The following is a 25,835-nucleotide window of genomic DNA, read 5'->3' on the forward strand; positions in this document are numbered from 1 at the left end:
CTAAACCACTGCTACATTCTCACAGGGAATCCAAAAGGCTGAAATTTCCAAATTGGTTTGACTTTGACTCTGTTGGAGGAAAGCTTTGTGGTAATAATTACCATGTGTTTGTTCTGCAGTTAACCCGTCATACTTAAATGGTCCAATTAATCACTTTGGCTAGTTCAATTCACATCATACTTCTTCAACTTTCCAGGTCACCACATTTCCAAGAATTCCTACGACATAAACTGTTACAGAGCCAGTTTCCTTAAACCAAATCCAAACTTACTCCTCTTCATAGAGCTGTGCCAAATGCATTTCTCCCAGAAATAAGCTTGTGTTACCATAGCCAAGGGTGCTTGCTTCTCTCCTCAAGCACACTGGGGATACAGGGTCTGAGGCATGGTGTGTACTGCTATCTGGGAGTTTACCTGAGACACACTAGAGTTCTGTGGCTCTTGCTAACTTCCAGCTTTCCTGCCCATGATGGTGACAATACCACAAGATGGTTATGAAGATGATGTGGGCTCATCATAAAGCCTATATGATGGTATTTTTAATAATATTTAACAATTCATCCATGACTATGGTTGTCATGGTGAAGGCAATGATGATGATTGATGATGATAATGATGATGACAATGGTGATTTTTCTTTTCCTGCCTTCCCTTAGCTTGTCCTAAAGAGGTCAATGTTTTCCTAAGCTGGTATTCAACTTGAACCCCAATTTTGTCCCTCTTAAAACAAGATGTATTTCAAATAATATCTCCAGGTCCCCTTACTTAGTATCATACCTCCCCATGTTATCACAGTCCTGATCTTGCAGATTTTCTATGACATTTTTTATTGTCAAGATGATGTACAGAGGGCTTTCAGTTACATAAGTAAGGTAATAAGTACATTTCTTGTCAACTTTGTTACCCCTATGACATTCTTATGCCCTCTTACCTGAGTAAATCACACCCTCCTAGGTTATAACATATCCTGTAGATTAATTGGAACCATCAACTAAAAGCCTGCTGCTAGATCATGCTCAAACTGAGTTTTTTGACTATGCTCTGTGAAAATATCCACAAACAGAAAACTATCAGGGCAAAGCTGACACTTTTGACTGCTTAGGCATAAAGGCCAGACTTCAAAGATGCACTCTGAATTTTTATTACCTGTTTAGTTCTTAAGGTTTTGCATCACTGGAGATGGGAATGATAAATCAAGCACCCAAATATTACATCATTATAATAAACTAGTTTACATCTTTCTCATGAGGCAAGCATTACTCATACGCTTACCTCTTCAGTAAGTACATTACCTGCTGTGTTCTGAATTCTGGCAGAAGTCATCTTTTATGAAGTCACTCTTGTACACTATACACACAAAACCTATTCCATACAAAGAAGTATTCACCACAGGGATGCTCAGAGATACAGACTCCATGCAGCATGTCAAACCCAGCTATATGGATGAACTTAAATATTGTCCTTTTCCCTTCCAGCATATGAAAGCTCCTTAACTTGGAATTTAAGGAACCTGCCTATGAGACCATTTGATTTTAGTTTTTGAAATGAGTACTAATCTAGCTTATGAGGTCAGGACTCTTAAAGCCAAGGTTTTCCCAATGTAACTGTATGAACAGCGCTATCCCAGTTTTTTTATTCTTTAGCTAAAACATTTTGGGGGTTGTTCTCCATAATTTTAAAATTCTTGTTCTGAAGAAAAAGCATAGCTCAGAACATTCTAGTGTTCCTCATCTAAGCCCTACTGAAAATTTAGGCCATTTGTTGTTTCTTGTGGGTGCTGTTGTCCTCTTCATTATAAGATGTTTAGGGGAATTCCAGGTCTCTATTCACTGCCAGGAGAACTTATCACCAGTTGTGACAACCGAAATTGGTTCCAGACATTGCACAATGTCCTAGGGAGGAATGTGAATCCCTATTGAGAACAATTCATCTACACAAATTTATTGTGTAGATCACCATTTAAAATTAAGAAAGGTCTTTAAGAATTAGAAGCATTATCCTAGTAAAGAGACAGTTTTGAACCAGACAACCTAAGTTCAAATCCCCATTCTATTCCAGGTGGCAATACAAGCCAGAGAGCCTGAGCTTGGAACCTGTTTCTGCTATTTGCCAAGTAGGTAATCATGGAATTGGCACTAAACCTCTAAGCCTTAGTTTCCTCACCTATGGAATAATTATATTAGGGAATGTTTCAGACAGCTGTAATGAACTTGGAGCTGGGTGCTGCCCCTGAGCTTTTTTGCTCAAGGTTAGTACTCAACTACCAGAGCCACAGCTCTCTATCTGGCTTTTTGGTGGTTAATTAAAGATAAAAGTTTCACAGACATTCTTTTCCAGGCTGGCTTTGAACCTTAATCCTCTTATCTCAGCTTCCAGAGTAGCAAGGATTACAGGAGTGAGCCACTGGTGCCTGGCTATATAGCCTGTATTTTAAAAATAAAAACACATGTAATTTTCTTTCTCTAATACTAACAACAATATACTCTGATCACTTTATAAAGTCCATTTACCCCATCCCAACCCAAGAAAAAGGATGGTTCACAAATGAATATGAATATATTATTTCAAGTTGTATTTGTGTTTGAATCATATTTTTTAATATGGAAAAGCATCATTGATAATCTCATATAATGCAGGCATACTCATACATGCTGGTGTGCCTGCTCACATAAACATACCAATACACCCATGTACACTTGTGAACCATGGGCTTACAGTATCAGCTTCAGATAGGAAGAGTTATTTTTAATTTGAAAAGAAGCTGCTACACCAACACATGAGGCTCTATGAGAAGTAAACTTAGATACCAAATGTCATGCTCCTCATCTGCCACTCAGATCACACAGAGACACCTTCAAACGTTTATCATGCTCTGAAAAGTTTAGGTTTAATTTTAATGTAATTTTATTGTCAAGGTGATGTACAGAGGGGTTACAGTTACATATGTAAGGTAGTGAGAACATTTCTTGTCGAACTTGTTACCTGCTCCCTCATTTTTCTACCTCTTTTCCTTCTCCCAACCCCCTCCCCAAACTTTAGGTTTAGCAGAGATTAGGGTAGGCCTACCTCCTTCAAAGCTAGCAGCACCACAGGTACTAGTAAGAGCCTCTAGAAGTCATTCTCCTTGGGATTCCTTAAGCTGCTGGGTAACTTTAAAAAGAGCCCAATTTTAAAATCAAATTATCAGATCAAACCTAGATAATATCAAGCCAGATAAATTTTAAGATTCAAGCTCAACTAAAATAAAAAGTTAAAGCAAAAGGGTCCCCAGAAGGAAGAAATAAGGGTATAAAGCCTTGGTGTCATCATTAAGGAACACAATATTTGAATAGCAGAATTAATTAATACACAGGACCTATGAGCCTAAGAACCTAAGAACCACATGTCAAGGCTTTCCGTAGGAAGGCCTGGAACTGCCTGAGGAATGAAATCATGGGATCAAACTGTCAAGCTTGGATCTTCACAGAGCCTTAAACCCAAGGGTTCAGAGAAGTCTGATTCTGCTCAAGAAATCTTACAGGGCACACCATTCAAGACTAGAAGCTACAGAGTCTGTCTCGGACACTGTATTAAAGTCAGGCCTGGCTATGGGAAGTCCTGAGCAGCCTAATGAACAAAGGTAGCAAAGAAGAAAGCAGGAGGGCTTTGCATCCCCAAGAGGATGGCAACAGTGCCAGCACCATATCACTAGAACCACTACAACTCAACTCTCTCCTACATGAAAAGCAAGGGACATACCAGTTCAACTTTACTAAGTACCCATGGGAAGAGGGAAATATGAACTGTCCTTTTGGTATCAGACAGCATTAAAAAATCAGTTACTTACATTGTGCTCTAAAACTACAACGGCAGCCTATATATCATAGTTTCCAAACGTACGTTCTTTATGATATAAGGTAAGGTTTCACAGGAATGGTTTTCTGTCTAGAATTTAAAAGGCAAGACACGATTAATATTTTAAGAGCTCTCCACAACTGTAAACTAAATGCCTTTTAAAAAACAAGTTTTACCTCAAGTTCAGCATCAGGAGATGCATTAAAACCATTTTCATTGTTCCAGAATCTATGTAAATTTAACAACATAATTATGATTACCAGATACATTACTGTAATAGGATAACTAACATTTGGTGGACAACCCAGAACTAAAAGCAAGTTCTAGCAAAAGTGTAAAGTCTTGTGTCTTTAGACAGTGATCACCCCTGAACTCAGCTGGGGTCAGCCTGGTCAGGAAGACCATAGAGATAAGCTATGGGGCCAAAATGAGCTTGAAAGGAGTAATGCTCAAGGGCAGCAACCAAGTGAGAGTGCTGAGCAAGTCCACACCCTACAAAAGAAAGAACCAATAGTGGCAAGGTAAAAGGAATAAGAGCAAGGCTGAAGGGCAATCAGTTAATTGCATTTCAATTCCTCGGCATCTCATGGAGTGGCACTGACCACATGCCAAAAGGATGAGGAGAAGCCAAGGAGCAAAACCATTCTCTAAAGTAGAACTTGCCACTTATTAAGTACTTTCCATATACTAAAACCTTTACTAGCTCAGCCCGTGGCAGGAAGGAAGGATGTAAGTTGGGTGTATACGTAGAAAAAGGGAGGGAGGGAAGAAAAGAGGGTAAGATCTCTGCTGCACTGCTGCAGACAGATACTGGCTGGAGTCATCTAACCTCTCTAAGTCTCAATGACATCACTGGCCTGGCAGGAGAGAATGACAGCTCCTCTCTGCCCCCTCAGAAGGCATCAGATGAGGTCATATGTACAAGCTGTCGTGTTCGGTATGCTCAGCAGGTATTAGATACTGCTAATTCACTGACACCAACGTCATTTTAACTATAGCTATTTTGCCCACAAAGTTGGCATTTGAGCTCAAATGATACTGAGCAAAAACTAGCACAGAAGAGGAAAATATGGAGACTGCAGAGTGTGAAGTCCTATATCAGTTTTGGCGTACCCATACAGATTTGAAGAACAGTGTGACTCTGCTGGTAATGGAGGAACACTTGGGATAGACAGGTGCACCTATGAGCCAAGTTAGAATACATTCATCTATATAGACGCGTGGCCCCAGTGGCATCTGAGGCAATAATTTAAGTAGTAGAGAAGTCTAAACTTTCATCTCCTTTAATTCTTTCCAGAAATATCAGTTCTCTAAGCAAAGTAGTCATTTCTAAGGCCATTTCTGAGGCATGGTGATGTTCACCATGAGACAGAATTACAATGTCCTACAATAAGATAGGAACCATATATTAACTTTACTATATAGCTCTCCTGACTGGAAAGGTTCCTGATAGGAAAGGCAAGCACAAAGTTTCCTTTGTCCTTCCAGTCAAAGGACTGTGGCTAGTTGTGAATAGTTGGTTTTATGAGATTTATTCATAAAATTTAAATAGCCAGTTGGAGCATCACTCTATTAAGCTCATTTTCTCATCAGACTAAACAACCAAGATACCAGCAGGAATATACATATATGTGTATATGTACATATGTGTATCTGTATATATGTGCATGTATAGACACACATATAAGTATATGTACACAGATTTTGAGTATCTGTTTTGCTTTTGATAAATGTCTTCAAATATAGGTCAAACAGACACATTTCCTTTAACCACTGGCAAAAATGATCACTTTGACCATCAATCCATGACCTGGATTAAAACATACTCTAGAGAGCTACTAACAGAGCTAGTCTAAGGACAGCCTTCATTCCAACCATCAGCACTGCCCTTCCTGCATTGCCTTTTTTCTCTTCCTCCACCCACACTGTGGGAAACATCCTCCTCATTCTCTTCCTTCACGCTTCTCTTATTTTTATCCTCTCTTGTCTCTACCTTCTATAGAAGGTATATGTAGAATTCAGGTAACTTATTAGAAAGATTTCATTTCAAACATCATTTCTCATCAAGAAAATTCTTTTCCTTCTGGCCAGAAAACTATCCAAGTGCTTTGCTCTCTGTGTAATCAATCACTATCACCTGTGAACTCTTGACTTTACCTTTTGTTTCTTCTTTCTCCAATTGTAAGGCACTATTTTGTATCCATAAAATGACTTAAAGATTGACCTCAGGAAAGTGACATTTCCTTTCAGTGCACAGAACAAAATTTATGGAATTATAAATCGATCCTACCATTTTTTCCTATGACAGGTCACTGTGATTGGTCTCAGTCATACTTCCATATAGCCACAACAATAATAAATGCATTATTTAATTCAGAACCATGATAAAATGTCACTAACCTGAACCTTTATTTAATTAATGTTACAAGATTCTGAAGTTCATAATCATTTCATCTGAACTAAAGTTTATGCTCTAGATACCTACTCACTTTTTATTGCATGTTTCCCACATGCATGGTGCTATTTAAGGCATTATGATGGATAAAAACAAACAAAAGTCACTTTTGCTTTCAAAGAGGTTATAATTATGGAGGTGAGATATAAATATCTTCAAATTTTCATTTTCTAAATAATTTAAACATGCAAACCAAGTTTCAAGGTCTCAACCCTACTTAAGGGAGGACTTATTATAAGCTTAGCACTCAGAAATTGTGGAGGGGCTGGGAAGGTGGCTCAGTGGTAGAGCACTTGCCTTGCATGCCTGAGGCCCTGGGTTCAATTCCTCAGCACCACATAAGCAAAAAGAAAAAAGCCGGAAGTGGCGCTGTGGCTCAAGTGGTAGAGCACTAGCCTTGAGCTGAAGAGCTGAGGGACAGCGCCCAGGCCCAGAGTTCAGGCCCCACGACCGGACCAAAAAAAAAAAAAAAAAGAAATTGTATGGAAACATACACTACTAGTTATAAATGAGTAATTTATTCATCATGTTTCATTATAATAGAATCCTAAAAGACCACTAGTTGGCAACATGTAGTAGTACTTAGAAATGTGCACTCAAAAGTAATAAATCAAGCACAAAAATATCTTTATACTTGGGAAAAAGACTTAAAGATAAGCTACTCTATGCCTACATCTTTGAGAGTTCAAGGACCTAGCCCATGTTTTCAAAGCCATTCATATTCCTAGAAGAGCTAGGTCTACACAAGACCCTCAAATTTCAAACCCCATTTCTTTATCCACATTTGACCTCCTTTTCCAGACAGTCTAAGTTAGTAGGTTTCCTCCTCTAATAACATCTTAAATATCTTTATATAAAGTAAACAGAAATCCAAACCAATGCCAACAGGATGTACATATCATGATTATAACATTAGTTCTCTTAATCTTTAGTTCTTCCTGCTTTCAGCACATCCTGCAATCTACCTGACAGACTGACTTTAGCATGTCATTATCCCAGCCATCCCTCATCTTTAGAATCAATTTTCTATCAAGCCAGTAAAGACTCTCAATATTCTTATTACAATGTTCTCAATGACCTGTCCACCAAAATTGAGCCCATTTTTCCAGCTATGTGAATGTCATCATGATCAGGAAGCTTCTTTCTACCAAATGATCTTTTCCAGGTTAAGAGGGAGCACATAGCAGGTCTCCCTTACAAGATTGATATTAACCTTAAAGGGAAGGTATTACCTAGGGCTCTCTCCTCCATAAACATGACCAAATGTTTTTTACTTCCTCACATTGCCACTTCCTGAGAGTAATGAACCAGAAACTCCTTGGAAGCAAGGCTTGACTCATTTAGAGTACAGAAAACTTTACTTTGATTTCAGACCATGGTTTTCTATATGCTTTGTGGTTCTATAGTCTTCATCCATAAAATCTTACTCCTTTTCTGGTTCTACCTTCCAAGAGACAGCTTCAATATCCTAACATAGTAGACTGCCTCTAGTCATTGAAACCACTGTTCTGTGAGTCCCTTGTAGCCCATTATACACATTACCACACACCTGAAAAATGTCAAATCAACATTCCAGGCCCAAGACAGCATGGGAAATGTTGAGGGTAAAGGTTTTATTTGGCTTCATCTTGCTGATGTTTAACGAAGTGAGCTTTGAGGCTACACCAGCAAGGTGGTCCAGTATACACACACACATTCCTATATTAAGTCTCACCTTCCTACTATTTGTAAAAATATATTTCTTCTTATAGCACTTTCTACCTAGCCACCCCAATTGATTTTCTCTATTTCTTCACAGAACAATTTAAGATATTACATACAATTGAACACCTCCTAAGCGTAAAACCTCTCAAACAACTTGTAATTACAAACGTATACACTATTTTATCTTACAACTAGTTATATAAACATAGCAAAGAATTCCAGACAGCACTATGAGAGACTGCCTACTATACTGAGGTAGGATGTTCATTTTACAAAATGATAAGCATCTGCATTCCCCAGTCAATTGTCATATGGCTATCTATGATGATTCCTGCTGTGTGTTGAACATCTTAATTTCAATGTATATGCCTATATATAATATTATTTAAAGTTATATTATAAAATTACCTCTTGAGTATGATAACTTAAAAGAAAAGCATTTTGGTTTGTAAACAGCATCTAAATCAAAGTAAAAGAATGAGTGATCACAATTTTTACTTTCCTACAATATAGAAGACATAAGATATCAGCCTGGAGACAAGTAGAGATATTTACCACTCCTCTTTTAAGAATGTCTACATATGTAAACCATGCCACGGCTGCACAAAAGTGAGACTGCCTTCAGGCAGAGCTGCAATTTAGACACTGTCATTTCAATAATATTTTTGCTATGTGATTTATAACTTGAGTTATAAATACAAATTTGTCATCACTAGTTTCTCATACCTATGTAATTCTATTTGGGAGCCTTATGTCAAAAAGATTGCAGCTTGAGGCCATCCTGGGCATACATGAGACCACTTCTCAACTAAGAGCTGGGTATGGTGGTATGCATCTGCCATCTGAGTTACATGAGAGGCTTAGATAGGAAGGATCATGGTTTCAAGCCCAAGGCAGAAAAGTTTGCAAGATTCCATCTCAAAGGATGAAGCCAGATATGATGATATTCAGTTGTCATTCTTTCTAGTTGTAGTGGGAATCAAAAAAAATAGGAGGATCATAGTCTAGCAACAGCTAGGAAGGAAGTGAGACTCTACCTCAAAGAAATTTTAAAAATTTAAAAACCAAAAAACGACCCCCAAAACCCAAAAAGACCCCAAATTCAAACTCTAGCTCCACCAAAAATACAAGATCTTACCTAATGGTTTATATAAATTCACAGTAATAAAATATAAATCATTTATTATAATAATCTAATCAAATGAAGTCTGTTTTGGTGTTTTCTTATTCCAAACATACTTTAACAGAGTGCTCCAAATGCTCATTGAAATTCTAACCATGCGTTATAAATTACTGAAACAACTGAAATGGCTGCTACCGAGAAATCTACCAACTTGAAGACTGGTATGTTTATCTTAACAATACCACAGATGATTAAAACCAAGAAAACTCACGGCAAGATGGATATACTGTTGAATTCTGCCAGATATTTGAAGAATTATAAACAGTGTTCCTCAACTTTTTAACAGAATTGAAACAGCAGTATAACCCTGATCCCAAAATCATATAAGAACACAACAACAAAAAGAAAATCACAAGGCAATATCCTTGATACACATTGATATAAAAATTCTCAATGAAATAGAGTATTTGATTTTCAACAAAGGTGCTAATATCATACTTTGGAGAAAAGATTATCAGTTTAAGAAGTGTTGCTAAGCAAACTAGATATCTCAACCTAGAATGCTGAAACTTTAAAAATCTAATACTTCTTGCCCCATACAAAAATTCAACACAAGAGACATCAAGACGCTAATGTAAGATCTGAGACTCTGATATTGTTCAAAGAAATATAAGGTAACAGTTCAAGATAGAGGCATAGGCAATAATTTTCTGATTAGGACTCCAATAGCACAGGAAATAAGAACAGGAATTGATAAAAATGGGACCTAATCATATTAAGAGTCTTTGACACAGCAAAGGGAACAATTACCATAATTAACTGACAACTTACAGAATGGGAGAAAAAAATCTTTTCCAGGCATTCAGCCTGCAGGAATCAATAACTAAAATATATAATGAATTTATGCCAGGTTCTGATGGCCTATAATCCTAATTGCTTAAGAACATAATGAGAAGATCACAATTCAAAGCCAGGACTGGGGAAAAAGTCCAATAGCTGGCCATGGTAGGACATGTCTATCATTCTACCTACAGTGAGAAGGGTGATTAATAGAACAAGGGTCACTCACTCGGTATAGTCACATTCAAGTGCCCATCATCATCTCTAGACAAAGTAGGACAAAATAAAGAAAATTCAAAACTGCAGATCTACACGCAGTAATCCCCCAAAGGTATTTTTTTTATCAGAAACTTTGGAAAAGCACTTAGATTTTTTTAAGGTGTTAAGAAATTGTTTCTGATTAAACACTGCTGTCAAAATTCAAGCCCACTGAATCTCTATAAATGTGCCTATGAATACAAAGACAAGGACTATTTATCCATCTCACATTTCCTCAACTCTTTCCTACAAAAAGAAGTAATTCAGACCTACTATTTAAAGTAACTAATAGTTTTACAAAAGAAAAAGGAGATGACAAGTAGAACTCAATTTCTCCACCATCAAGCCACAAGGATTTCTGTCTGACTTAGCTCCACTGTTTACAAATCTCAAGATCCAAGTCTTATCTCTATCACACATATAAGATACAAAATATTATAATCCGCAGAGAAATTCATTTAACCACATTCATTCTAAAAATTAACTCCAACCTCACCCTACTTTAATCTATCAAACAATCAGTTCTTAGGACTGTGGGGATTTAAGTGTCGCCTGACATGATGGTCCATTCAATATCTGTGAATATCAGTAGTTATTGGTTTTCTAACTATAGATCCTAATCTATTAGTGGGAAATGAAATTGTATTAGTATGTTCCAACTACAGGGGGGCACCATTCATGTTTCAGGAAAGTATGTCTCAGTTTTGTGTGGGCATATGTTATGGATGGGTGGGCGTCTTGAAAAACATTTTTCCTTACTGTGTGTGTGTGTGTGTGTGTGTGTGTGTGTGTGTGTGTGTGTGTGTGTGTGTGTGTGTGTGTGTGTGTGTGTGTGTGTGTGTGTGCAGTACAAATACTGGAAGGAAATAGATGCCTAATTCAAATTATTAAGAATTTAATTAAAGTATTAGTTAAGCTTTGCCAGGGTTAGGGAAATCATCAAAGAAAGAACAGTACTCAGAAAGTAGAGAGCCTTTGCCATAGTTTAAGACCCAAGAGATCAGAGGAAGGAATGATTCTGAAACAGAAGAGACAGGCTTGTGTGGGGCATGTCTGACATGACCTATGGCAGATAAACAAGGGATAAAGCCATCCCACAGTGACCTAGTAGGGAGGGGGCCTCTTACCCTATGTTCTCTTGTTTGGGCCTCCTCAATGGATGACCTTAACTAAAAGCCAAAGCCAAAAGGGCAAGAGAGTCCATGCTGCTCAGCTTTCTGGGTAAAGCATGCATCTGAAGGGGAAAATCAGAATAGCAAGCCTAAAAGCCATTGATACAGTTTTTACAACATCTTAGTCTAACAACTGTTATTTCTGGACACCACATTTTTCTCACACATCTACACTCAAATCTCAACGTTGAATCAAGGCTCTTATACAATGCCAAACAACTGATGGAAAAGATTGACATTTCTATGAACCATGGCTTGTGATTTCAACCAGGCCCTCATATCCTTATATACCCCCTTCTCTCTCCTCAGTCTCCCATTCTCTTCTCCATCTGTGTCTTTAAGGGCACAGACCAGGTCTTTCTTACTTCTGTTCCCCTAGTCTCAGTGGCTAGAACAAAAGTACATTCACTTGAATAAATGCCCATTGAATAGTGAACCTTAGACTGCTTCTTCTTCCTCTTCCCAAATTCTACCTACGCTATTCTGATGACCTGCAGTCAACCCCCAAACCTAATTACTTGGTCTCCTAAGCTTCGAGGCTCATTTCCTCTTCTGCTTCAATAAATCCAAGTTCCACTCCCACAGCAGGACCTGAGCCAGTTGTGCTACCTCCAGTCTCAGCTCCCTGCATTTCCATTCCCAGAGCAATCAATGTAAGAAAGCAAATCAAGCAATGTCACTGCCCTGTTCAAAATTTCTCTTTAGTTCCTCAAGCTCCACAGTCACACAAAAGGCCTCCTGGTGTTGACCCTGTCTCATTCCTTACTACTCTTTCCCACAATCACTCTTGGAAAACTTTCCATAACATTATCCTCTTCTCTTGTGCTTTTCCCTCCAAAATAAACTAACAAAATTCCAACTCCTGACAGGGATTGGCTGTGCTCCTCCACCTCCACCTCCACCCCTCACCTTCCACCGTCATACCCACCTGAGGTTTTACTGCTCTGACAAGACCTATAAAACCATTCATCCTTCAAATTCTGTGTATAATGCCCGAAGTGAAACTCACCCACTCCCCCCTCCCTTTCACAAAGCAATTCTGCTTAGTTATATTACACTGTGGGCTGTTCACCTTCATTGCTCGCTCTGCTCTTTTTGTCTATATCCCCACTGGGGGCAGAGACTGGGCCTTATATTATCCTACACCCAAGCAGAAAACAACATGTTTTGCCCAAAATTCCTCTGCACCTTCTAAGTGACCACAGGGACTTTTACTCTCTAGATCTCAAGAAGACCTCAGTGAATATACATTCTTAAGTGATGCAAATGAGAATAAGAGACTGTAGCCTATTTCTCTTCACTCCAAAAGTAGATACCCCTGACATCTTTGTTTACAGGTCATTATTTTTAGGGGTTATAATTCTGTAAAAGAACAACAAAACATTCTATTTATCATAAAAACATGAGAATTCTATGCCTGGAACTCCTTATAAACCTTTTTTATGCCTTTAACAAAGCAACAGAATGGGCCTGATTGCTTCCATAGTCAGTGTGGCTCCCTTTCCTTGCTAATAGATTAGTAGTTGGGGACATTATTTCAGTCATCTGCTTCCACACCACACTGGCCCCACTGTCTACTCCTTTGGGCCTAGGACCACCCAGAGTTTAATAACCTCACCTAGAGGCAGAGGACAAGAACAATGTAGACTATATCTGATGGTACTTGGCACTACATCTGATAGAGACCAAATTGAGAGCAAAACCTTTTTATCCAGACTGCCTCTTGATATCCTGCAATCAAATTGCATTGCAATCTAAAGTGAGAGTCCTGCAATCAAAAGAACTGTTAGCCCCACAACAGGGGCCAGACCTAATTTTAGCAATCCCCCCACCCAGACACAGATATCACGCCTGTCAAAAACAAACCATCAAATTGGAGATAATCCAGCATCACTGTTAAAAGCAATGTGAAATTAGTGAACACAATACTGAAAATCAAACATTGCTAAAATACAAGTGACTGCATTGAACAAATCTTCAAGAAGCAAAATCATTATTATTTTGCCTCCTTGAAAATCAGATCTACAGAGCACTCATTCTCAAGAATCTGAGAAGTGAGTCAACCTGTCAGAATTTGAAGCTGTTATTTAAGACAATCAGTGTGGCAGATATAATGGACCACTAAACTACTGCCTACAGCAAGTGTGGATATGATAAGGCTTTTGAAGATAATCAAGAGAAAAGTTTCATTTAGACTTTAAAAACTCTACCACATAGAACAATTTCAAACTTATAAATACTATGCTCACTACAAGGTCATTCTTTCTTTTATGAAAAAGGAAATGTAAAAATTGGTATTAATTAGCATTTTTTCTATCTATAATCTGTATCAAGTTGTGTGCTAACAGGAGGAAGGAAAAAATAAACAATATGCACTCCTTATTGTGGACTAATTCATAGAATGGAGGGGAAAAAAATGATTTCATACCCTACCTAGTTACTCATCTCGATCCAAGTAGACTACTTCTCCCAAGCCCAGTGCACTTTAGACAGGACAGACCAATAGAAGTCTGCTAGAAGTGATGTGTGTTACTTCCAAGACAGACCCCAAACCTCCAAAGGCATCTTTCGCATACTCTGTTCACTAATCAGCACAAGGGAGAAGATAAATGGAAAACTCCAAGGTTAGGGAAGGATGGGGGAGGAGATTATGTAGGTGAAATCCCACACCCTTCCACTCAGGAAGAGAAAACCTCATTACGGTAAGTCACTGTCATTTGAGGGTCTCTTAATACTTAGCAGACCCTGACTACTAAAAAATACAATGAAAGATCTGTTTGCCAAAATCAAATTGTGAATACAGAAAGTCTTGGAACATAAGTGTGAAGTCCCTGAGCCATCCTATGAGAGAAATGTTGGAGATTTATCCAAGAGAGTAGGCAGGGCTTATCTAGGATAGGAAGAAGCCTGACAGACACGTAATTAGTGTAGGAATTTTAAAAAGCAATGGGATGAAGAGACTGGACAGGTAAGAAATATTTCACATAAAAGCACTGAAAACCATTTCCATATCCCTTGCAGTACAGCTGATACCATCAGAGTTGTACTATAGAGTGCTCAGTGGAGGGTAGTTTGGAGGAGTTTGGCACTAGGAGAAACTGGATGGGCAAGTAACAGTCTGCTGCAATTCCCCCCAGTATCAATCTACAAGAAGCAGTATTGCTTGGGTAAAAAGGAGGAAGCAAATCTAAGACACGTCCCTTTTAAACACCCAAGGAATTTTGTAACCAAGCTGACATATTGTGGAGGGGAGAGGAGAAAAAGTCATCATAGAGGGAAATATTTCTAGGTTTCTGAGTTAGACAAGTAGGTGAGTGATGGCATGGAGCATATATAGAGCAACAGACTAAGAGGGAATGGAGCAAACAGAAATTAATTAGCCTGAACTTGTACCACACATGGGATATCTATATCGTAAAAATCCATAGACAGGCAGAAGTTGTTAACTGGAGCAAGCTCAGGAATAGAGGTATATATTTGGAGGCAGGATAAGACTGAGACCAAGAGTAGCAACCCAGTGTACCTGCACATGATGAAGTGGTATAGGGGACATCTATAAAAACGAAATAAGATGTAAATATATGAATCTTAGTAAACACCTGCTGACAGTTTTATAAGTTGGGTCATCATCTAAAGAAAGTAACCAAGAGTTTTAAACTACCAGATCATGCTTGATAATCTTGATACAACAGTTCAGTGGAGAAAAGTGTGAGAACTCAGCTGAAGAATGAAATCTTACCAGTATTTTTTGATTACCTATGTTTTTTGAAAGTTTCCCATTTGTTTTAAGTCCATACATGTAGTTTAATCTCATCAAATTTAGTAAAAAGACAGACATATGTGTAATAAAACCAACAGCTATACTACTAAAGCAAGAAAACCCCTTAGGGAAATACTAAGGGCCATCACAATCTTGTCCAAGTTAGTCTGGGTGCCATCTCTCTTCCTTGGAAACAACTTCACCAACTTTATACACCTCCTTCCACTACTTTGTTGCCTCTACTCAAACGCCTTACCCCACTTCCTCCTGCAAATCGCCATCAATCTTCAAAACAATTTCCTTTTCAAAGGGCAGTCTTGGTCTGCACTGAACTCTGACAAACACACCACCAGAGCAAACTAGGCTGAAAAACTCAGCAAGTCAAAAGAGAGTTAACATGGTATGTGACAAGAGTACATGAAACTATTCCTCCTGATATTCAACTCCTTGTGTAATCCTCTTTCTTGAATCTGGGCTAGACTTGTTACTTGCTTTGACTAACGGAATGTGACAGCAAGCACATCCCAGCTGCAGATCTCCACCTCCACATTTGTACTGTTTGGAGTTCTGGGCTGCCATAGAAGAAATACAACCACGGTCTACAATAGAGATCATGAGAAAAATCCAGGTAAGCAGGATCAAGTGCTGAGACTAACTATATATAATAGAACATAGAATAGCCTAGAACATATGCCCCCATGAAGCTGACGCAGCCAGCTGCTGGCTAGAAACTATCCTAGCTGAAATACCAGGTACAGGGGGAAGACATGATTCTAAACATCCTAGACCTAGAGAACATCACACTGAACTTTTACCACATATTTGATCCAAATTCCTAATCTACATGATCATGTTTTAGAGCATTCTATGTTGTGGAGAAGTTGGTCATGCATCAAGAGATACTTGCAGTAGGCAGTAATAGACATGTGATAAAAGAACCTTTTTTAAAATAAAGGATTTATCAACAACCTGCTATATATAACTGTCACTCACTTAGGAGACAGAGGCTCAGCAATGCACAGAAGGGACAAAGCTCTCTATCTTTATTGAACTGAATATTCTATTATGAGGAAATAATAAATACAGTTAAAATAAGTAGCATAGTAAGGAGGAATGAGGTTCATGGACAGAACTAGAAAGCAAGGAAGTATATAGCAGGGGTGGTTGGAGGAATTATTATCTTAAGTAGGATAGTTAGAAAGGCTCCTGAAGAAAACAAGAGTTTAAGATGGGGAAGATGAGGGAAGCAGACAGGTGGAAAAATTGGAGAAAATATCTCAGGCAGAGAAAACAGCACCTGTGTTTCTGTGATGTTTGATAACATGCCTAGAGATTGGTATGGCTTGAGCATAGTAAGAGATGGGTGAGTTACGCAAGAGAAAAATGAAGAGTTAAGAGAGGTCAAGATCCCCCAGGACATCCAGGTTCAACAATCCACTAAATGACCCAGACTCACATAGAGTCATATGCATGATTACGCTTAATTAAAAGGACATGGAGCAAAGTTAGCAAAAGGAAAAGGCATATATTTTGAAGTCAGGGGGAGACCAGGAATAAGCCTCCCATGATATCATTCCCCCAGCAATGAATCGTGACAACACATGTGTAAAATGCTGCCTACCATTAGAGACTCACTAGAGACTCAGCACCCAAGGCTGTATGTAAGACTAATCATGAAGGAAATCTCTTCTTAACGTGTATGAAAATGAAAAAGGGCATGCATTTAGCATAAGCCATGTTTTGGGCATGAAGAGCTTTCTTCATGTGAGGCATTCTTACTGAGAAATCATGGTACCCTCCACAAATCTAAGCACTGGATACCAGGCAAGGACCAGCTCTGTGAGAGGCCTTTGTAAGACTGCAACTTCTGCTTCTTGTTAACATTGTCTGCACAGTCACATCCTGTAGATCATCATCCTCTTGGATATCACAGGATATCTAAGACATGGGAGCCATCAGGATGTTGAGTAGAAGAATGGCATCATCTAGTCCAATTTCAAAAATCTTTAGTTTAAAGGCTAAGAAGGAGCTATATGGAACACAGAGATGACAGAAATAGAGTAAATTGTAAAAAGCAAGACCAAATCTGCTATCCTGAAAGATAAAGAGGTGGCGATCAAATTTTAAATGTACTTACAGATTGATTGATGTGGATCATGAGGAAAAAAAAATAGTCATTAACAATGATGACAAAAATTTCTGGCTAGAGCCAAAGAGAAGAATGATATGACACTTTATTGACCTGGTTAGACTGTAGAAGTGAATGTGGAGTCGGAGATCAGGGGTTTAATTTTAGGCAAGTGATAGTGTTGAGAAGACAGCTGCATACGTGTTAGAGCTTCAGGGGAGAGATCCGGGCAGGAGCCACACTACTGAAAGGCCTGGCATGGGCTCAATAGAAAGAGGCAAGAGGAGGCTTAAAAACTGAGTTCTGGGGCACACTAATGAGAAGAAGAAGGCAGGAATCCACCAAAGAGAATAAGAGCAACCAGTAAGGTAGGAAGAAAATCAGGTGAATGTGGGACAGAAGAAGCATTTGCTTAAAATGTTGAGTACTTTCAATAGCTGAGAATCTAAATTTCACCAGAAATGGTCCTAAACATTGTGTTCAGTGCCCTTTGCTGGCCTGCTGTCTTCCTGGTACCTGAAATTTAGGATGCACATACTCAGACCACTGCACGGATGTATGACTTAAAGCAGGTACTGTCTTGCTCTATTGTTGAGTGTCCAGGCAGAAGATTTTCAGAAACCTAAAATCTCTCTCCACCACTCTAACTACTGAAGAGTCAACAAAAATCCTTTTCTAATGGCAAGGTTCTCAAGAGAATAGGCTAGCAAAGTTACAAAAATAGCAAGTTAAGATTTGGGGTGATCTGAACTTAAGAAGCTGAGAGAACTACGAGAGAAGCATGGAACCTAAACTGTCTATTTAGCTTTTTCTGTGTATGTGGAACTGAGGAATCGAACCCAGGGCTTCAAGCATGCTAGGCAAGCACTCTACCATTGAGTCACCTTCCCAGCCTAAACTGTCTATTTAGGTAAACCATTTGTGACCATTAAGTTACAATTTGAAGTTCAGTTCCTGAGTTCATGTACTATGTTTAAAGTATTTAATAGCCTTGCTAGCACCTACTTAGTAGACACAAAGAAAACTTCCATCATCCCAGAAGTTCTGTTGTGCTAAACTGCTTTACAATTTCTAATCAGAATTTTTCATCTTGCTTAGATAACTACCAGTCTTCTCAGAAAACAGCTTCATAAAAATCTGACATTACCATTTACCCAACTACTTCTTCAAAAGAAATCTATTGTACAGAATATCAGAAAATGACTACTTTGTTAACTAAGCCATTGTTAAGTACACATTGTTAACTAAGCACCTAACACTCCAAAGTTCCAAATCAGGGCTATGGTTCCCAGTCTTACAGAGACCAAATAATTTGGTCCAAATGGACAAAGCTGCAGTCCAAAGCTTATGTCAGCAAACCCTATGTGTAGATCAGCCAGTTGATTATACACAGGGGGTGTGTGTATTTGGCTTGACATTGTGAGAGAGGGGGAAGGAAAGGGGAATGAACAGGGAGAGTAAAGGAAGGGACGGAGAGAGAGAAGAAAGAAAGAGATAGAGAGCTCGAGGGGCACAAACTCAATTGTCTGTGAGCAGCCCTAAGAATATTGCATCAAGTGGGCCATAAGTAAAAACAACAACAAAAAGAATGGAATTGAAATTAAGCATGACAATAACAATTTACTTTCCCTATTAGCTAGGTAATAATGCAAACTGGAACATTAATTTCTTCTAAAGAGAGCAGAGGTGGCTTAGCACTAATTAGTAGTTGTCATGTGGAAAGTAAACCCCCATATTGCCAGAGCTTCTCATTTATTTTACCCCAAAGACAGAATTCTGGAGATTTTCACGACATCTCAAAAATGTGTTACATATAAAACATATAAATAAAAAGACCTATGAAAATATGTCTGTGAGTTACAGTAAGCCTTCCAGCCCCTTGTGTGCAAACTTAGAGGATTCTCAATGAAAATCAAGTAACAGAAACCAAAACAAATTAGAGCATGTGCCTAGTTCATGGTGATTCAGTTTCATACAGCCACAAGGCAGAAGAATAGAGCACTGAATAGGAAATAAAGCACTCAAATCAGTCAATCCCCAGGAAACTGAGAATTTTAGGTCTGGGCCAGACTTATGTCTATTACAGCCTCAAAATCTATTTAAGATAACCAGGCAACAAAATCTAGAAAATTCAGAAATTCAAGATTTCTAGCGATTCCTCCAGGCTGGTCTACAATATTCTGTCTGTAACTGTAGAAATTTACTCAAATCCCAATGCCAACTTAAATCAAGGGTGAAATAATTTTCTAAGACTATTTTTATTCCTAGGGATCTGGTCTCAACCTATAAAAGATATATATATATATATATATATATATATATATATATATATATATAAAGGACTTACATATATATATATACACATATGGAGAGAGAGGAGAGAGAGAGAGAGAGAGAGAGAGGGCGCACTAGGCTCCACTGGCTCATGCCTGTAATCATAGCTACTCAGAAGGCTGAGATCTGTGGCTCACAGTTGAAAGCTAGCTGGGGCAGAAAAGTCCCTGTGAGACTTTTATCTCCAATAAACTATTCAAAAAAGAAGTGGCTCTGGGGCTCAAGTGGTAGAGCACTAGCCTTGAGCACAAAGAGGCTCAGGGACAGCACCCAGGCCCTAAGTTCAAGCCCCTGATAGATAGATAGATAGATAGATAGATAGATAGATAGATAGATAGATAGACAGATAGATGCATACACATACATATATACATACAGAAACTGATTTTGAAAGCTTTTTTTTGGGGGGGGGGGTCCAGTCATGGGGCCCGAACTCTGGGCCTGGGCGCTGTCCCTCAGCTCTTCAGCTCAAGACTAGCACTCTACCACTTGAGCCACAGCGCCACTTCTGGCTTTTTTTTTCTGCTTATGTGGTGCTGAGGAATTGAACCCAGGGCCTTAAGCATACAAGGCAAGCGCTCTACCACTGAGCCACCTTCCCAGCCCTTTGAAAGTTTTTAACAAATATTTCTTCTTTTAAAAATGTTCATATATACAATCAGAGCTGTATCAGCTTTTTAAAATTCCAGTATGCCCCCATCCCATGAACTTACACTTTTATTTAATTATTAAACACATTACACACCTTCATTACTATTCATATCCTTCCTTTATTGAGTTCAATTTGAGAGAAAGAGAGTGGGGGGAGAGAGAGAAAGTTCAATGTGGTAACTTTTTGAGCACCTTCTATGTGAAGAAGCCATTCAGGAGTTAGAGGAACAAGGTCCTTAATCAAAGGCTGGTCTACAGTTGACAAGATACTCACCAAAAGATGATTAAAACTAAATAAGTGTGTAGGTGGGTATGGGAGGGAAAACTGGTAGAGAATAAGAGAAGGGATAACATTGTCCAAAAAGAAATATACTCTTTATCTGACTTATGTAACTGCAACCCTTCTGTACATCACCTTCATAACAACAAATTTTTTTAAAAATTCAACACCACCAAACTTTTCCTGTTTGTTCTCAGTCCTAGTGGGGGAATTAAAATCACCTCAAGTGCTCTTTAAATTATACCCAGGATCCATTCCACACCCACTCAATGAAAATCTTGACAAAAGGGATACAGGCATTTGTATTAAAAAAAATTAGATGTTAAAATTAGTGGTAATGCTCTCCTACAGGTAGGTTATCGTTTAATTGTCTTTTCACCTGTGACATGTAATTTTGATGATAAATTTTACTAATTACTCAGTGATCCTCGCCTTGACTATTTAAGTAGACAATCACCTCCACTAACTACTTCACTAAATTAGATTTAGGACCAAGGACATTGATAAAGTACAAGGATCCAAAGATAACTAATCCCATAATTCTCACCCCTCAGTCAACTCACTGTCCCAATGGAGTTCATCCAATAGTGGCAGGAACCTCACAGTCCCAGATTTCAAATCTAATTAAAGCCTTCCATTTTCAGCATCTCACCTACTTCTGGCCTTATCTGTTGTTGATTCAGCTGGTTCCCAGCATTCCACAAATACCAGCTTTCAGTGTTTATTCTCAGCAAGTGGCGATTCCTTCTCCTATGCCGCATGCAAATCTACCACAGCCTCCTGGAGGCTTTACTCATCCTCTGCATTTCATCCAACTTCCATCCTGAAATATGCCTTCCTCCAGTCTAGAGTGCGCAGTACCGCAGAAGAAACAGACAATTTACATTCATGTTCCTGCCTATTTTTAATTTCATCTCCTACAGCTTTCTCCACCTGAATGTCCAATGGACCTTGCCCAATTTCTCCATTAGCAATCAGGGCCCAGAATATGATTTTTAAGAGCTGCTTTGCAAATCCTGCAAAAGTTGTCTCAGAAATCCTCCCTAGTATATATACACCTGTTTTACCAGAGATAAAATGAAGAGAACTATGTGGATATCCCATTGCTCTATTTAAGGCTAGGGATATGGCTTAGTATTAAGAGTACTTGCCTCACACTACACAGAAGACCCTATGTTCCATCTACATAGATGCTGAAGGGGGAAAAAGGATGCAATCTTGAGGTTGATACGTTATTGTCAACATTAGTAAGGGAATTGTCTGTTAAAAACAAACTGCAGGTATTACTTTAGTTCCTGGGTTCAGATTCAGTTCCACAATTTATTAGTCATGTTTCTGTATCTATTTTTCCTTAGACTGTACTATGGGGAAATCCATCTTCTGAGGCTGCTTGTGAGGACAAGTAATGTGACATCAGGAAAGCAACTAGCACAGTGCCCGCATGGAAGAAGCACATGTTCTTGTAGTAGATGTTAAATGTAATGCTTAAGCTTTGCTGTCCAGGAAACAAGCCTTTGAACTCTCTTTCCCTGATTTAGAGAAAGTGAGCATATTGTAAATTGGCTTTTAAACCGAATTTTGACATTTCTGCTCTTTCTCCATTATTTAAAATATTCAGATAAAAGGGAATTTATGAAAGTATTCTTCAGTTTTAGTTACATTAAGGAAAACTATTGGTTTGTTACGCCTTATGCTTACACTATCAATTAAAATGAAAGTAGGGGTGAGGAATATTTGGGAAAAGAGAACACATCACTTTCTACTTGAATTGAAATTTTAAAAGCCAAAGAGTGAGAGGGAGGTTTTATAAGCTACAGGTGACCTTTAAATGTCACAGTCACTAATATATAAATGCAAACACAGAAAAATATAATGTCTGGTAATAACAGTAAACTGATCAATGCAATTACATTATGAGCTCTGTGATATAAATTATGATTCCACTTCAGAATATCAATAGCTTTTTAATACATTTTAAGATCAAATTAAAATGCATTAAAAATCATCTGGCTCATTCTCTGTATGTATAAGTTTCTAAATGTACAAGACTTGAGGACATAGATTAATTTTAATAATGAGGTTTTTTTGAAAAAACTTATTCTCTCAGTAAACACTCCTTCAATGAGGTTTGCTTTTGCCTGGAATAAGTTGTGGCCATAGCCCACTTTCAGAAATTAGTGAAATATGATTTCAAAGATGCTTACTTAAGTTGCAGCTTTTAATTCAATTATACAAGCAGCACAAAATCTTTAACATGAGGGAAAGAAAAAACACATTGGGGTCGATTCTCCTCTTGCTTTATAGAGCACTTTAAAATTTTCCCTCTGTACCTCAGCTCCAACAGTAAAGCATTCAGCTTTAGAGATTGTATTTATAGCTTTCGGTATACTATCTTGACTGTTCAAAAGCAATATATAGGGGTACCTATCCAGAGTCAATAATATTTTCTCCAATAGTGCTTAGAGGAAACAGAAAATACAGATATTTCTTTAAAAAGCTCTCAACTTGGAAGAAACAAATTGTTTTCATGTGTTGAATAGCTTTCACATTAAGAGATTTAAAATGATGGGTTTTTTCCACCACTACATTCATCAATTCACTATTTCTATAGTCCCATCACATGAGAACAGATATTAAGAGAAACATTGGCCTCTAAAACAAGACTCCATGGAAGAAGGCAATGAGGCGCTATTTGTCATCACCCTAACACAACTTGACAGGACTAGTGTCCTTCTAAACGTTCTAAATAACTATTGAACACTTTTGTTGGCTTTTGTTTGTTTGTTTGTTTGTATCAGTCGTGGGCCTGAACTCTGGGCCTGGGCGCTGTCCCTCAGCTCTTCAGCTCAAGGCTAGCACTCTACCACTTGAGCCACAGCACCACTTCCGGCTTTTTTATTTTTGTTTATGTGGTGCTGAGGAATCGAACCCAGGGCCTCATGCATGCAAGGCAAGCGCTCTACCACTGAGCCACCTTCCCAGCCTCATGAACACTTTTTTTATGTGCCACTTTAAAAACAACAACAACAACAAAAAAAAAAACTTATTCCTGACTTCAGGGAGAGCTGGGAACATCTTTCGCACTTCAAGAGTCACCTGACACACAATCCACTTACATGGTAACTGCTCAGAGAACAACATTAAACAAAACCAAAACAAAAAGAAAACTCCTTAAATGTGGGCTGGTGGGTGTTCAGCAGAAAGCACCCTCCACCTGAGCTTCTGCCCAAGACTGCGGAAGTCAGCTCATGAGGCAGAAAACTCCAAAAGGGTCAGCCCTTAACACCTTGTAAGGAGGTGTTACTTGCACCAATCTAAATCCAAGAAACCTTAGTGGGGCAGGACTTAGAGAGAGAGAGAAAATCCCACTTCAGGTGCCCAGCAGGTAGAAGTGCCCCAGGGGTACCTCTCAAACTTCCCTGACATGCGCAGCCCCTGGGAATCTTGATTTAAAGAGAAGACTAGCCTGGGCTTGGCTTGGAGCCTAACGAGTCCCAGATTGACATCCTCACCAGATGTGTGAGTGCAAAGCCCCTGGACACCTAACGACACCGGGATCGCTGGTATTAGCAGCACACGCACACGCACACGCACACGGTGAGGGACGTAGGCAGGCTTGGGCCCGGGGACACCTGGCAGGTGCGCGGCCGGCTGGGCGCCGGCGCGTGGCCTGGCGCTGCGGCCGCGCCCCCTTCCCCACCCCGCCCGCCGCCGCCGGCGCCCGCCCGCCCGCCCGCTCGCCTACCTTCTCGCGGGTCTTCAGGTAGCGCTGCAGCGCCTGCTGCGTGAGCTCCCGCACGCGCAGCTGGCCCTCCTTGCAGGGCACCACGATGCCGGTCCTGCCGAAGCACACGGTCACTTTCATCCTGGCCGGCCGCGCCGGGCGCCCCCCCCCCCCGCCCCTTCCACCGAACAGGTGTCTGCGGGGCCCGCGGGCGCCCGGCCCCGCTCCGAGGGGGTGGCCGGGGCGCCGCGGGGCCTGGAGACCTGCAGGACCCGGCGGGCGGGAGGAGGGCTGCAGACCGCGACCCTGGCACCGGGCTGGAGCAGGCCCGGGGAGGGGGGCGGCAGCGGGAAGCGGGGCGCCTGCTCCCAGGGGTGGGCGCCCGCGGCGGAGCGGCTCCCCGGGCCCGCGGCCCCGCGGAGGGTCCCGCTCGACGGCCCCGCGAAGGCGACAAGCCCCGCCGAAGTGAAACTGCGAGCCCGGCCCCGCCCGGCCCGGCCCGGCGAAGGCCCTCGCCCTTGGCCCTGGTCCTGGCGACCACGGCAGGGCCGGCCCCAAGCCCCGGGCTGGAGTGGGCGGCGGCGGCGCGCGCGGGGCCGGAGTTGGGAGGAAACTTTTGCGCCCGCTCCCAACTCCTCTGCGCGGCGCGCGCGCGCGGGGCACTCGCGGCCCCAGGGCCAGCCTGGGCCGGGCTCTTAAAGGGGCCGCGACGCTGCCCGGCCCCGCCACGCACTTGGCCGGCTTGCGGTCGGGGGGAGTGGGGCACTACGCGGGGCGGTAGCTGCAGACCTGGAGTCTCAATGCCCTGGCGCTGGGTTTCTCTGGGGTTCTCTTCTCCATGCACACACCCGGGAGCTCTGGGGAATTGTAATGGGACTGAGGGCTACCACCGGGGGGACTGTGAAACTAGATCTCATCAGACACATTGGACCGGGCTAGGCAGAATTAAGAGTCCAGGAAAGCCAGGTGCTTCTCGCCACGCCCACCAGAAACACCCCTGGGAAGGGTGCCCTGCAGGTTCTGTGAGCAGAGTCCACCAAAGGGCCTGTTTGGGACTTGGTCTTCCGCACAGCAAGCACTTCAGCTCCTATCTGCATCTTGAGAGAGGGATGCTGAAGGGAACTTGGGGGATAAAGTGCCAGTGGGCCCATTTCTTTCACAAAGAACACTGAGTACTCCATCCCGTATTCAAATAAGATCACATATGATCACAGATATCCTTTGGAAATAAGTGTGACTTGCATCATGCATCTGACTATGAGAAAAAAAATAACACCTGTAGGCTATGATTGTCAGGTGTGTACATTCATCACCAACTGAACCCAGGGGGCAGTTCAACGAATAACATTAGCATCCTTCTCAGTTTTCACATATACGAGCTCCTTTGAGCTGGAAGGTAAATACTTAAAATTCTCACCTTATGCATAAAGAATGGTGCTTGATCTGTGGCTACAGCTCAATAGAACAGAACTTGCTTAGTATGAGAGAGGCTCTGGGCTCCAGCCTCAGCACCACAAAAGAAGAGGAAGAGGAGGAGGGGGAGGCAGAGAGGAAGAGGGAGAAGGAAAAGAAG

The 25,835-nt window shown here is 40.5% G+C and overlaps 1 protein-coding gene across 2 annotated transcripts in view; it reads right to left on the minus strand.

Moving 5' to 3' along the window:
• The window catches only part of Pard3b (par-3 family cell polarity regulator beta), a 971,067-nt gene extending 946,664 nt beyond the window's left edge, over positions 1-24,403 (minus strand). For both annotated transcript variants that reach the window (XM_042679102.1, XM_042679101.1), the window contains exon 1: positions 24,284-24,403. In XM_042679102.1, coding sequence (XP_042535036.1) covers positions 24,284-24,403 — 120 coding nt within the window. The remainder of the gene's footprint in view (positions 1-24,283) is intronic.
• Between the last annotated feature and the right edge of the window lie 1,432 nt (positions 24,404-25,835).

Source organism: Dipodomys spectabilis, unplaced genomic scaffold (assembly GCF_019054845.1).
Source record: "Dipodomys spectabilis isolate Male_0828 unplaced genomic scaffold, ASM1905484v1 ptg000051l, whole genome shotgun sequence".
NCBI classification, from domain to species: Eukaryota; Metazoa; Chordata; class Mammalia; order Rodentia; family Heteromyidae; genus Dipodomys; species Dipodomys spectabilis.